Source organism: Ornithorhynchus anatinus, chromosome 2, assembly GCF_004115215.2.
Source record: "Ornithorhynchus anatinus isolate Pmale09 chromosome 2, mOrnAna1.pri.v4, whole genome shotgun sequence".
In the NCBI taxonomy this organism is placed as follows: domain Eukaryota; kingdom Metazoa; phylum Chordata; class Mammalia; order Monotremata; family Ornithorhynchidae; genus Ornithorhynchus; species Ornithorhynchus anatinus.
In genome coordinates, this window is record NC_041729.1 from 28,202,279 (window position 1) to 28,217,317 (window position 15,039).

General features: G+C 52.2%; 1 protein-coding gene across 1 annotated transcript in view; it reads right to left on the reverse strand.

The window, feature by feature from the left end:
• Positions 1 to 1,734: 1,734 nt before the first annotated feature.
• IL21R (interleukin 21 receptor) overlaps positions 1,735 to 15,039 on the reverse strand; it is a 37,332-nt gene continuing 24,027 nt past the window's right edge. Inside the window, 3 exon segments of the mRNA XM_029058170.2 lie at positions 1,735 to 2,015; positions 2,018 to 2,699; positions 13,565 to 13,649. Coding sequence (XP_028914003.1) covers positions 1,798 to 2,015; positions 2,018 to 2,699; positions 13,565 to 13,649 — 985 coding nt within the window. The 3' untranslated portion in view covers positions 1,735 to 1,797.

Here is a 15,039-nt window from a genome sequence, read left to right on the forward strand (position 1 = left end):
TGGCAGATCCTCTCTGCACCCCCACCCTGCCCTTCCCTGCTCTTTGGTGCTCCCAGCTGGAAAAGCTGACTCCCAAGGCTAATCAGCCTCAGATGTCTGAAAATGGACGGATCATTCAAGTAAGAGCCCCCACCCCCCCACCCCACCCCGCCCCCGGGGTGATACCAACGCCAGGCCTCTAACTTGGTGGAAATTTTCTCATGGTTTCTTGCAGTCACAGCAGGTCTCCGCTCCTTGGGGTCAGTCCTTTAGAGAGCAATAAACTTGTAGCAGTGGAAATGTGGAGCAACCAAGGAGGCCAGGGGAGTCTGTTCACAGCAAAAACAAAACGGCGTTACACTTGGAGTTCCCAGAAAGAACAGATTTTATTTCCATCAGGAGGGGAAAGGAGAAGGATTTCTCAGTCTGTTCTTCAGATTCATGCAAGACGCCTGGGTAGACCAGAAATCTCTGTGTGAAGATCGGGGGAGACTCTTGCAGCTCAAGAGAAATCACAATTCCAAGCCACAGTCTCTCCCTTGTTAACCCCAAGAAGGAAGGCCGTCTCAACTAGTTAAAGGTCGGAAGCCCCAAACCCCCGCCAGGCCGCTCCACCCTGGCCTCTTCCAGGCCCAGGATGCCTTGAAGGGGAGTGGCCCCAGCCTGCAGAGATTCAAAATCGCAGGGGAGTCGATTACGGCGGTTTCCTGGGCAGCCCAAGCAGCAGTGTGTAAGTGAAAAATCAGACGATGCCACAGATAGAGCCTGAAGGGGAGCCAGCCTTAGGGGAGGGACGTCGCCTTACGCCCCTCTTCCTACACTGGGGAGTCCCCCCCCCCGACCCCGGCTTCAACCCCTCAAAACCAGAGGGCGGGGAGCTCCGCATGGCAGGATCCAGGGCGGCCGTAGGCACCCATAGGGACATGAGCAAGGACCGCTGAGGGCAAATGTGACCAAACAGGGACAGGAGCAGTTCAGCACAGCCCCCGAGAGACCAAAGGTTGCCAGGGCCCCCAGCGCTTAGTACAGTGTCTGGTACATAGTAAGCACTTAAATGCCATAATTATATTTCTCTCCTGAGAGCCCCTTTATCCACTTTCCACTGAGACTCCCTATTTCCACCCCCCCCCCCCCACCTCCTGTGCTTCACCCTTCTCTGCCCCACTCCCTCAACTTCGAATGTTTCCCCACTCTGGTGCCAGAACACAGCTCGCTAACTTGTCGCCTTCATCCTAAGGAGAGGACAAGCTGCCAGAGAGCAGTGACCAAGAAAAAGTCCCTTCGTTTTCTCCCCTGAACTCAAACACCGTTCTGCTTTTCTACCGTGATCCTTTCACCTCTGACGTCTCTCGCTGTCATCCTTCCTACTGTAGGGAGGTTGGGGGTGGGGGGGCAGGGAAGATACTTTCAAAATATTAGAGAAATGTAAAAATATTCTCCGTTTCGTGTCCCACGGTTTTTAACGAAGGCTATTACGGATGTGTGGGGACACTGATCGGGTTCTACTGCCAATCCGCCTTGTCGGCCTCCCCGTCGAGGCGTGTGGTGCCAACGGGAAGCTCCGCGAGGGCAGGGAATGAATGGGCTTTCGTTGATGCCCCTCTGGGTCCAAGTGGGTTATTCAGGGCCAGGTACATAGTGAGCATGCATCATAGTAAGTGATGAGGACAAAAGAGGAAACCGACTCCCCCCTCCCACTGAATAACTGGATTTGGACAATCGTTCAGAGACGTTACGGGTCCCTAATCGTTTGGTTATCGACAGGTGGAGCTTTAATCTGTGTTTCACCATCCGTCTGTCGGCCAGGAGCCCACGCGGTCACTGAGTATCCTGCTTCGCGGGCCCCGGGAAGGTCACCCACTGTTTGACGTAACATCTAGGGGGTTCGTTCTCCATACAGCTAGTGACCGGTGTTGAACTGCCGTCTGTCTCGGGCTGGCTGCCTCCATCAAATTCACACTCCACGGGGCTGCCGCAGTCTGATCCAGCAAAACCACTGTCAATGGTGTCCATGTCCAGGCAGATGAGCGGATGGCCTAGTCTTCTCTGGATCTAGACGAGAAGAAGTCGTACGGCCCTTCGCTAAAGGAATGTTCTCGCCTCCTGAGACGGGAAGGGAGGTGGGGCTTCCAGCTCCCAGTCGTCCGCCGCTTGCAGGCAAGAGAGTTTCTAGAATGCTCCCATTGCTTCCCCTCCCATCCTGGCTCATCCCCTGGGGGTTGGGGGGCCGGGGCCTCTGGGCCTTCTCCGGTGTCCATAGAAACCTGGCCTGAGGAGATGACTTTGTCTTCTGCCTTCGGGCTGCCCAGAAGCAATTCTCCCGCAGCTTCTTCGTCCTTCTCATCGTCCTCCCCGTCCCCGGGGTCATCCAGATTCATCCTGGGGTAGCCGTCGTCTCCATCCCCATCTTCTCCGTGGGGCTGCTGGTCCCGCCGACCTTGACTACAGCCGCAGTGCAGACCACAGGGCTCCACCTCATCGGTCACCAACACCGTGTCGATGGACACAAGGCCGTAGGATCTGTCCTTCCCCCGGCTGCTCCCGGAGTCGTGGAACCCGACGGGGTACGGACAGGAGCCCAGTTTGGTCTCTTTCAGCTCCATCACCTTCATCGTCCCCTGCGGGAGGCAGCTGCTGAACTCGTCGGAGACTTCCGGGACCACCACTCCCCAGTCCAAGAAATCCAGGCTGGCCAGGGTACCGGGCATACCCACCCAGCTCTGGGGGGGGGGGGGCAAAAAAAAAGAAGACGGCCCGGGGAGGACCAATTACAAATTCATACTTCTATAAAATCAGTGAATAAAAGTGGGGATCGGGAAGAGAGAGAGGAGTGAACTGGAAGTTGGAGAGAGGCTCAATCAGTCGTATTTATTGAGTGCTCACTGTGTGCAGAGCACTGTACTAAGCGCTTGGGAGATTACAGTATAATAGAGTAGATAGACACGTTCCCTGCCCACAGTGAGCGATCCCGGTAACCCCCAAAACCAAAAAAGTGAAATCAGCCCCATCATCACTTTCAGTATGTTAAATGGTGAGTTGTCAGCCTCGGGGATGCTTTTTGAAAATTATTTGGCCACAGATTCTTTACTGACCCCAGTTACGGTTACCAGCATCGCCCCCCCCCCCTTCCCCCTCCCCCTCGGCCATTCTCCATCGTCTCTGCTTCCTGTATCGTTGGGCTCGGGAGAAAAAAAGTGTCTGCTCACAGCGGACGCGCCCAGAGATCCCCCGCAATCACTACCTTGTATCTACCCCAGCAGTCAGTACAGACCCTGGCACAACAAAAGAGCTTAACCGATACCATTGAAAAAAAGTGAACAAGGGTTTTCTCTCTCAAAGGTGCTGACACTCATGAATGATAATAGTGGTTTTTTGTTAAGCACTTACTATGTGCCAAACACTGTACTGAGTGCTGGAGTGGATGCAAGTAAATCTGGTTGGACAGAGTCCCTGTCCTGCATGGGGCTCACAGTCTTAATCCCCATTCTACAGATGAGATAACTGAAGCGCACAGAGAAGAGACGTGACTTGCCCAAGGCCACCCAGCAGACAGGTGGCAGAGCTGAGATTAGAACTCATGACCTGACTCCCAGGCCCGAGTGCCCTGCTTTTTCATTCATTCATTCAATTGTATGTATTGAGCGCTTACTGTGCACAGAGCGCTGTACTAAGCGCTTGCAAAGTACAATTCGGCAACAGAGACAATCCCTACCTAACGACGGGCTCACAGTCTAGAAGGGGGAGACAGACAACAAAAACAAAACAAGTAGATAGGCATCAATAGCATCAAAACAGATAGAATTATAGTTCTATACACATCATTAATAAAATAAATAGAATAATATGTACAAATGTGCACAAGTGCTGTGGGGCGGGGAAGTGGGTAGAGCAGAGTGAGGGAGTAAGGGCGATCCCACTGCCGTCTCACGTCAGCAGCGGGGTCTGCAAACCGCAGGACGACTCTACTACGAAATTCTCTCGGTGACCGAACGGAAAAAACCAAAAAGGAGCAGGATTAGCCTGGGTGGCTAATGTAATTTAGAGGTGACTTCTGATCCCGGAAGCTATTAAGTGCTGAGAGTCAGGGAGAGCGCGGGGGAGGACCTGTCTATTTTTACCTCTGCCACTGACTCAGTCCGCAATCTCAGGCTAGCCATTCCACCGGCTGCATTCATAGCTGAACTCTGAGTTTCATTCTCAGTCTTCTCCTGGGGACCTTCGTATGACTCCCCACGGGCCCGCTGAGCCGGCCTGCGGGACTGCAGAAACTACCAGCTCCACGGAGTTGCAATCCCAACCCGGCGAAAAGCTTAAAACCCAGCACGGCTCTCCCTAGCTCCTCGGGATTTGCTCCCGGTCCTAGGCTTCCCCACCAGAATCCCGTATTTGCACCGTGGGGTCTGACTGAGCAGATACAAAGTAGAAGTGAAAACTAAACCACATCAAATAAAGGTCACTTGAGAGAAAAGCAGATCTTGAAATCTGCCGCCCTGTACCTGTTGACAAGCACTTAGATGTGTCACTGGGCAGGAGAACCATCATTTTGCTTCAGACTTTTCCCGCAACTCCGGAGGCCAGAACGCTTGAGTTTCAGGATTGGGTTCTACCTTTTGCTCACTGTGGTTACATCAAATCTAATCAAGCTTTAGCAGCAGCAGCAGCAGCATTTTTGTGGGACTGACGATACTAGTGTGTGGAAAGCGACATGTTCCCTGCCCACAAGAGCTTACACTAGTAGCGGGGAGATTAACATTAAAAAATGTACAGTGACCGAGCATAGATGCAAAAGCTGATCTTTTCCCTGTGCTCTTGACCAACTTCTGTAGTGTTGTGCACCCAGAGAGCGCTCAGTAAGTCGTTATTAACTGACCTCAGATGCCTGCCATTAGCTCTTTTCTGGTTGAAGGCTGTCTTCATCAAAGGCAAGAAAACTATATTAGCCATATTTTATTTACTCTCCACTGAGAGTGTTGCAGAGGAACTATGAATTGCAAACCCTAGTCTCAAGGGGTTCCGTCTACTAGGGGAGAACAAGGGACAAATAAGCATAAATTAAAATCTAAAATACGAATGGCAGATTTCATATAATGAAAAGATTTTAAAAACAACAGTGACAAAAACACATTGATAGATACATCACAAGTCTTAACAGATTATAATCTAAAGGGTTGGGGTCGCCTGAAGTCCCAAAGGTTGGAGTTGCCTGAAGCCACACGAGGCTAGCCTGAGAAGGCTTCAGAGAAGCAGTGAAGAGGTTTTTTTTAGAGATTTGAAGGGCAGAGTTATGACAGTGCAACATAAAGCAGTGTGGCCTAGTGGAAAGAGCACAGACCTGGGAGTCAGGACCCGTATTCTAATCCTGGCTCTGCTATGTGTCTGCTATGTGACCTTAGGAAGTCACCTAACTTCTCTATGCCTCAGTTCCCTATCTGCACAAGTGAGGATTAAGGCTGAGAGCCCCATGTGGGACATGGACAGCGTCCAACCTGATTAGCTTGTATCTACCCCAGTACTTAATGCAGGGCCTGACGCAGAGTAAATGCTTAACAAATCCCTTTTTTTTTTTAAAAAAGCCTAAGTTTCCCAAATGTTTCTATTGAAATAGATTCCAATTATTGATCAGTCCTGTGTTTTTCAATACCTCTTGAAAACGGTTTACTCTGGTGGATTACAAAGTCCCTTGATAAAGCCGCGTATGCTGATAGTCCTGATCAAAGTCAAAATCACTTTATTTCTGATGTCTAGATTTTGAACCTTTATAGCTGGCTTTTTAGCCTCTTGGTGCTCCAGAGATTTCACTTTTATTGCGGAAGTAGTAATCCCTGCCCTTCTCCTTCCCAGTGATAGTGTGAAGAAGGAGAGAGGGTCGAGGTAAACGGGAGGAAGCAGGCATTGTTAGTCTAACTCGGTCTAACTCAGTGTATTTTCACTCTGGCTTGGGACTTGCTTCTATTATATTCCTCCTTCCACCGTGGTGAAAGGGGATCTGTATGATGATCTGTGCTCGGTAGGTTATTCGATAAGTCAATATCATTCATGGGTTGAAAGCATGGTAGAGAAGCAGCGTGGCTCAGTGGAAAGAGCACGGGCCTTGGAGTAAGGGGTCATGAGTTCGAATCCCAGCTCTGCCACCTGTCAGCTGTGTGACTGTCACTTAACTTCTCTGTGCCTCAGTTACCTCATCTGTAAAATGGGGATTAAGACCGTGAGCCCCACGTGGGACAACCTGATTCCCCTGTGTCCACCCCAGCGCTTAGGACAGTGCTCGGCACATAGTGAGCGCTTAACAAATACCAACATTATTATTATTATTATTATTATTATTAAAGCACTATAGAATCAGGACAGGAGCTGACAAATTGAGGAAGGGAAAAGTGAACTGGAGAGCAAGGCCTAAAGAAAGCAAAAGGGTGAACAGGAGAGATCCTGACTAAATGAACAAACCACAGAGATTTCGTGCCAATATCTTGAAGAGGTGAGACAGACAGGCCAAGATAGCTGTAGAGAGGAGATATGAAGGCAGCGAACATTTTTGTTTAGGTTGGGCCAAATTTGGAGCTGAAAATCCAGGGGCTTTCCCAGAGATGGACTATCTGTCCAAAGATGGCCCAGAGGAGGTGTCAGAGGCCTGGAATCTGGATCTGAAACTCTGCTCCTTCCCCAGAACCCTCCACCTGCTTCTGCTATTCTGCTTGGAGAAGCAGCATGGCTTATTGGAAAGAGCCTGGCCTTGGGGAGTCAGAGGTAGTGGGTTCTAATGCCAGCTCCGCCACTTGCTCAGCTGTGTGACTGCTTCAATTCTCTGGGCCTCCGTTACCTCATCTTTAAAATGGGGATTAAGACTGTGAGCCCCGTGTGGGACAACCTGGACTACCCTTTGTCTTCCCCAGCGCTCAGAGAAGTGCTTGGCACATAGTAAGCGCTTAACAAATACCAACATTATTCGATTATTATTATTCTCCCCAACCCACCTCCTTCCTCGGCCACTTCCGAGGGAAAAGAGATTCTTGGGCATGAAGCCGCCTTCTGGCAGGACAGCCTCTCAGCTCTTTTGAGTCCTCCGAAGCCAGCTCCCCCTGAGTCTGAGGTGAAACGTAACCAGCAAGGCCACGGGGGAGTTTCACTACCACCTCTGTACCTACTTCCTGGCGAGGGAGTTCTTCTGTCGGTCTGCCTAGCCTACCTACCCACTCCCCCTCCCCCTCCGCCCCCACATCCATCCTCCTCCGCCGCCGAAAATGCCGAACAAGGCTTCGCTGAAGCACTTGACGCTAGAGTTCTGGACTTGCCAGATGCTCGTTCAGTCCGGGCCTCGAGTTTAGCAGAGTCACCACATCCTCTCCGCGAACGGTCCCCTCCCCACTCCCCCCAACCCCACCTGACCCAACAGGCGTGTTTCTGAGGACCGACGAAACTGCAGAGGTAACTGCCTGGGTGCCCGGGCTTTTATCATTTGCAAACCTGTTACCTTCTCAGAGGCTCTCTTCACCCACTGAGAAGAGGACCCCCTTCAAAATGTATCGAAAGTTGCCGCCAGGGACTTTCTAACCCCCGCCGGCAACCTACGGGAGCTCAGGTCCCAGGCGGGGGCTCCCACTTCTCCCCCTGTGCCTTGCCTCTTCTCAGGCCCACCTGGCTTCGGACTGTCCTAGCTCCTCAGACCTGGCCAAGGCCCCCCGCAAGCGCTCTTCAGCCTGGCGGTAATAGCCGTGAATTCCCGGATGTTCCCCAGAACATAAGGACCTTCACCGGTCACCCTCACCTGACCTGTCCCTCTGCCTCCTCCCTGAGCCTAGATCAACTTAACAAACAGCACATCCCCCCATCTCTCCACCCCAAGACCGTGGCCTTAAGGACTTTAGGCTCTGGAGAAGGGGGAAGTTCAATAGAGTGGAAAATCCCTCCCTCCCCGCTCCCCGGGGTCACGGTACTTGGGCGGCCCGTCGCCAGGCCTCCGTGGCTTTGCGGTTAGGTCTTTGGAGCAGATGGACAACCAGAGATTTATTTCCAGGATGATGGTTTGATTCCGCAAGCCCTCCTGCAGGATGGACCGGACCCTCCACGTGGGCCGCAAGGACACGCTGGGCCCGATACTCGGATCCCTGTAAGTCACATGAACGTTCCCCCTCTGCCCTCCCTAGACAGCTCCACCCCGCCTCCCTGGGCTAAGGACACTTCGAAGGTCTTCGGCCTCCTCCCACAGCCCCGAAGGGTGCTATCACATAGGGTGAGGATCCGCTCTCCTCTCTCTAGGGACACTCCCTGTGTCCTCCCTCCACCGAGGGCAAGGGGAGAGAGAAGCAGCGTGGCTCAGTGGAAAGAGCCCGGGCTTCGGAGTCAGAGGTCATGGGTTCGAATCCCCGCTCTGCCACTTGGCAGCTGTGTGACTGTGGGCAAGTCACTTCACTTCTCTGGGCCTCAGTGACCTCATCTGTCAAATGGGGATGAAGACCGGGAGCCCCACGTGGGACAACCTGATTCCCCTGTGTCTACCCCAGCGCTTAGAACAGGGCTCCGCACATCGTAAGCGCTTAACAAATACCAACGTTACTGAGGCCCAGCAGGAGCATCACGGAAATCACACTCAGTGAATTGGGCAGGAGCACGGCCAGCCCGCTCCCGTGGGATTCTCTCCTCACCGGGACTCCTTCTAAGGGACCGGCACTTCCAACGACACTACCCGAAGCGCTGGCCGAGCTGGAGGCTACAGCTCTCACCATCGGCTTCACCTGGAAGTCCAGGGGTTGATGACATAGCAGACCTCTGAAAGTAAAATGAATCCCTCAAAACCTCCTCGTCCATAAACCCCAGCTTGCTCCGGCTCCTGGAAGTCAGGGAGGGAGCCGGGAGGAAGTTTAAAAGGAGGATATCCGGGGAGGACGGCCTGCAGCGTTGCCTAGTGGGATAGAGCCCGCGACCTGGGTTCTAATCCTGGCTCCATCTCTTGTTTGCTGAGTGACCTTGGGCAAGTCCCTTCACTGCGCCTCAGTTCCCTCATCTGTAAAATGGTGATTGATACTATGAGCCCCATGTGGGACATGAACTGTGTCCCACCTGATTAGCTTCTAACTATACCAGCCCTCACTGTAGTGCCCGGCACATAGTAAGTGCTTAACAAATACCACAGAAAAGAGCTGCATTCTGGGTTATCTCCTCTCCTCTGAAGCTAGTAAGCGCTTAACAAATACCATAAAAAGTGCTAAGCAGTCTGTTTATCTCCTCTCTTCTCAAGCTAGAGGCGGTGAGGAGAGAGTAGATGAAAAGAAAAAGAGAATCAGAGAGAGTGTGAGGGAGAGGAAGCTCCGGAGCCAACAGTCTCATTCTCACCCATGGCAGGGGTGAGTGACACCCTTTGTCAGTCAGTCGTATTTTTTGTTAATGGGGTGTGTATCTCCAGCCTCTATTATCTTGATGATGTTGTTTTGTTCTGTTTTGCTTTGCCGTCTGTCTCCCCCCTTTAGACCCTGAGCCTATTTGGCAGCGATTGTCTCCATCTGTTGCCCAACTGTACATTCCAAGCGCTTAGTACAGTGCTCTGCCCAGAGTAAGCGCTCAATAATACGATTGAATGGAATGAATGGATGAATTGAGCGCTTACTCTGGGCGAGCACTGTACTAGGCACTTGAGAGAATACAATAATAGCAACATAACAGACACATTCTCCGCCCACAACGAGCCTAGCCACAGCACCTGCCGATTTCTGTTTTTAATTTACGTCTTGGTCCTTGTCTTGTAAGCTCCTTCAGTGCTCTATTGTTTCATCGCTCTCTATGTTTCTGTTGCCAGTCCTCTCTTCCCCCTCATATTCTTATCTTGTGAATCCCCCGAGGGACAGGGACCATGCCTAATTCCTACCTCTGTTTGCTTTCCCAGGACTTAGCATAGTGCTGTACACACAGTAAGCACTTAGTAAATACAAATACTACTTCTAACTACAAATATTCCCTCTAGACAAACTGGGGTAGATGCGAATTAGATCGGACCCACTCCTTTGTGTTTCTGAGGGTGGCTGGGGGAGTGTGATTCCCACCAAGCAGCTTGGCTCGGTGGAAAGAGCCCGGCTTGGGAGTCAGAGGTCATGGGTTCGAATTCCCGCTCTGCCACTTGGCAGCTGTGTGACTGTGGGCGAGTCGCTTCGCTTCTCTGTGCCTCAGTTACCTCATCTGTAAAATGGGAATTAAGACGGTGAGCCTCACGTGGGACAACCTGATCACCCTGTATCTCCCCCAGCGCTTAGAACAGTGCTCCGCTCACAGTAAGTGCTTAAATACCAACATTATTATTATTATTATTAATCCCGGCTTCGCCACTTAGCTGTGTGACTTTGGGCAAATAGCTTAACTTCTCTGTGCCTCAGTGACCTCGTCTGTAAAATGGGAATTAAGACTGTGAGCCCCACGTGGGACAACCTGATGACCTTATATCTCTCCCCAGGCTTAGAACAGTGCTTGGTACATAGTAAGCACTATAACAAATACCATCATCAATAAATCAACTTTGGACTCCAGGGAACAGTGGGGAATAACGTTCCCCAGAGACTGGCAGAGCCACTCCCAGTGGTCAGGCATGAACATAAAGTGCCAGAGGGATGGAGTCAGGAAATGATTTGGCTAGTGGACGGGACAAGGACCCCACAGGTGGTGAGGAGAAGGGGTGATCCCTCCCTGCCTGGTCACAGATGCACCAGGGGTGTCAAGGGATGAGGCATCCTGCATTAACCGTTCACTAGACTGTAAACTCCTTAAGGGCAGAAATCTCCTCTACCAATTCTATGGTACTCTCCAAGTCCTCGCCCTGGGCCACGTCCTCCCACGGTCCGGAACGCCCTCCCTCCTCACCTCCGCCAAACGGATTCTCTTCCCCTCTTCAAAACCCTACTTAAAACTCACCTCCTCCGAGAGGCCTTCCCAGACTGAGCTCCCCTTCTCCCTCTGCTCCCTCTACCGCCCCCCTTCGCCTCTCCGCAGCTTAACCCTCTTTTCCCCCAACTCCCTCCGCTCCTCCCCCCTCTCCCTTCCCATCCCCTCGGCACTGTACTCGTCCGCTCGACTGTATATATTTTCATCACCCTGTTTACTTTGTTAATGAAACGTACATCGCCTCGATTCTGTTTAGTCGCCATCGTTTTTCCGAGATGTCCTTCTCCTCGACTCTATTTATCGCCATCGTCCCCGTCCGTCCGTCTCCCCCGATTAGACCGTGAGCCCGTCAGACGGCAGGGACCGTCTCTATCCGTTGCCGACTTGTTCATTCCAAGCGCTTAGTACGGTGCTCTGCACATAGTAAGCGCTCAATAAATACTATTGAATGAATGAATGAATGAAAGTGTTCTGCCCACAGTAAGCACTCAATAAATACCACTGATTTGTTGATTGATTCAATGGAGCTTCACCAGCTGCGGGGGGCCGAGTCGGGGCCTGGGGGGACATAGCAACACCGGCGTGACAGTAGGGTGGGGGAAGAGGAGGGCTGGAGGAGCGGGGGCGCCTAGCGGCCTCTGCCTCTCCATCTGACCTAGACTTTCCTCACTGTCCAACCTCCTGGATATGCCATGGAACACCTCAGAAGGTCCAGGCCGCCTCCCCCCACTGCCTCGCTCAGGTGGCAGAAGGACTGGCAGCTAATGGTTGCTTGGCGGGCAGAATTGGCCCTTCCTGGGCCAGGACCTGGAGTTCTGTCAGTCTAAGAAGGCTCCATTCTTCTGGATTTGGATGGCAACTATCATCCACCTCTAGGAGACAGCGAGAAGCAGCGTGGCTCCGCGGGAAGAGCCTGGGCTTCGGAGTCAGGGGTCATGGGTTCGATTCCCGGCTCTGCCACTTGTCAGCCGGGTGACTGTGGGCGAGTCACTTCACTTCTCTGGGCCTCAGTTACCTCATCTGTAAAATGGGGATGAAGACTGGGAGCCCCACGTGAGACAACCTGATGACCCTGTATCTCCCCCAGCGCTTAGAACAGCGCTCTGCACATAGTAAGCGCTTAACAAATACCGACATTTAAATTTGACTTATTGATTCATTCAATCATATTTATTGAGCGCTTACTGTGTGCAGAGCACTGTACTAAGCACTTGGAAAGTACAATTCAGCAACAGAGACAATCCCTGGATTGATTGACCATGAAGGAGATTGGGGAAGGGGGCACAGCAGCAGACGGTGTGACTTGGCGAGTCACCCCTTCTGCCTCTCCATCTCTTCTGGCCTTTCTGGGTCCGTCTCCACATCTCTTCCCTTCTCTCTGCACCTTCCCTTCTCTGTTTTCCCCTCACCCCCGTCTTCTGGCCCATTATGAGACAACCCCTCCAGTTTATTCACCGACCGCTACCCATCAAGAAGCCGACCGCTTCTCCCATGCTCCGCTTAAAGGTCGATCTGCCAATCAACCGTTAGATGAGAACGGAGGATATTTACGGCCCCTGCTCCCGTGAATTATTTATTCTATGCTCCGGCTGCTTCTGGGCCACAGTAGGGGGCCAAGAGTGTGTGTGAAAATGTAATGTCACCACACCACTTGCTGGCTAGTAGGCTATGGGCCTGCCTTTTTAGCCGGGCCTTTCTCCTAGGACCTTTGTGGACATGGATTTGGTTGCCATCTGCCTTGTTGTTCCAAGATGTCTGAGCACTTGGTGCCCAGCAATATGGGTGTTTCTCGGTCTGTTGAGAGCATTGCTCTCTTGTCTCCTCTATTTTCTCCTTTCTCTATTCTCCTGAACATCCCCTGCCCCAGCCATGGAAGAGAGCCATGTGGTTTAATGGAAAGAGCCAGGGCCTGGGAGTCAGAGGACCCGTGTCCTAATCCCACTTCCACCACTTGTCTGTCGCGTGACCTTGGGTAAGTCACTTCACTCTGTACCTCAGTACCTCATCTGTAAAATGCAGATGAAGGTTGCGAGCCCTACAAGGGCCAGGGACTGTGTCCAACCTGATTAGCTTGTAACCACTCCAACGCTTAGTAGAGTGCTAAGCACTTTACAGATATCCCTTAGAAACAAAAAACAAAAGACAGAGGCCTGGAGTGGTTCCTGGAGTCTCTATAACGCCCCCACTCTCCTTAGGGTGAGCCTCCCCCATCTAGACCTCTCCAAATACTCAAAGAAGTATTGTGGGGAAAGAGAGCCCTGAAAAGACTGCAGCGGTGGGAATTTGAAGAACTTCCTGAAAGGACTGTGGCAGGACCTGGCTCCTTAGGAGGCAGGGTCAAGATTCTCGTATTTGGTTGGAGAGGCGTCTGCAGAGGTCCGTGTACCAGATCTCCTCACTCCCGCTGCCTCGGCCCAGTGCTTAGGTTGCTGTTCCGGCAACGATCTCTTTTACTTCTGGGGCAATCTGACTTGGAAGCAGGAGGATGGCCTAAATGACCTTTCAAAAGTGCCGCTAGCGGGGCTAGTATTTTCCACAACGACAAGTAGCCGGGAGCTGGCACCTCAGCTCAGAGAAAATCCCAGTTTGGGGAACAAAACACAACCTCCCACTAGTTCCCCTCGTCTGGAAAGTCTCAGTCAAAATTAAGTGCCGTTGTTTCTTTTTTTAACTTCACGGTCTGTGTATTTGAGTCACGGGTTAAGATTTTGGTTTTGATCGGTACCTTAAAGTCTCCTTTGTGAGCCATGTACAGGGGCTTGAAGAAAGGTGCGGGGTCGGGGACCAGCACCCACATCTTCTTCCACAGCCTAAAAATTCAGAGGCAAACAAAAGTGAGAGCCCAGTGAGAGGCGGGGCTGGACCCAGGCCGTGGGCGGATTTACAGTGGAAAAGCTTTTCTCTCCAATTCCCCCACCCCCACCGCAAGAGCGACGTCTCAGGCCTCCCAGCTCTGCTGTCTTCTACAACCTCAACTCATCCCTACCACGGTGGCCGTGGGACCCTGTTGAAACCCCGGACCTATTGCAAAAAGCACCCGAGCCGCTCCGATCGGATCCGAACCTGCAGACTACAACGGGCTTTTTCACCTTCTGTTGGCCTGCGGCTGATTTAAAACCACAGTGCCGGGAGTCTCCCCAACACCTCTCTCCCTTTCCCCAATAACCTTATAATTTCTGTTCCGTTTCTCTAAAACCTCTACCTAGTTTCCCCTAATTCTCCCTCACCCCCTCACCCAACCGCCCTTTGCAGGTTCGGGCTAGGATAGTCAATCCTAGGAAGATTTCTGCTTGGTCTGCGACTCTGGACATCGTGGCTTTTTAAAAGGGTCTCTTCTAAATGCCACGATGGGATGTGAGCTGGTGATGGGCTTTGGTGGGGAGCTTGACACTTTCTGTCAAGGAATTAAAAGTTCTTACCCAGTTTTGCCAGCCTTGTGCTGGAATCGGGGTCACAAAACCCTACAGTGGTTCAAAGTCCTGGGCCCAATCTGGCTCAGATCTTAGTCCACGCCAAGCCCCAGGACCTAGGACAATATCCAATTAAACTGGACAGTCTTACTTTCGGAGGGTAGGGGGACAAGACCGTTGAGTCGATTCCCTTGCCCTTCCCCCTCCTGAATTCTCCTGCAGCTCATCCTGCTGCTTTTCCCGAGAATCTCAAGGCAGTGGACCGGGGCTCTCTTTCTCTGTGGACCCTCGCCATGAGAGTTACAGAGACCCAGACCTCAGAGAGAACCTTGCAGTAGTGAGGAGGGGTTTGTGGGCCCTTTTCTGATGGCCTAGGATTTTGTCAGGGGCTAACCTCCACTGCTCCGCGGGGGCCTCTGCTCTGCCGCACATTTGACCCTCTCCCTGTGCAGCAACAGGGTTTGGGCGGGTGGGGTGGACACTGACCGTGCCCCGAGGGGGAGGAAAATGTGGCAAGCTGCTTAGGATTGAGCTGCAAAGCCCAGTAGGAGGAACAGGAGAGGAAGGGTCACTCATCCTAGCCAGGGGCCCAGGAAGAAAGCACTGAGTAGCTCATGCATGAAGTGGGGGGTTAACATTTTCCCTCCCCCTCTGCCCATCTACCCTTTCTTATGCCCCTGCTTCTACTCTGTCCTCTCCGGCTCCACTCGCTACGTCCTAACCTCCTCCAGTTCTTCCCGCCCCAGCTCCTTGCCGTTCTGGGGATGTCACCAACTGCCGCAAATAGCTC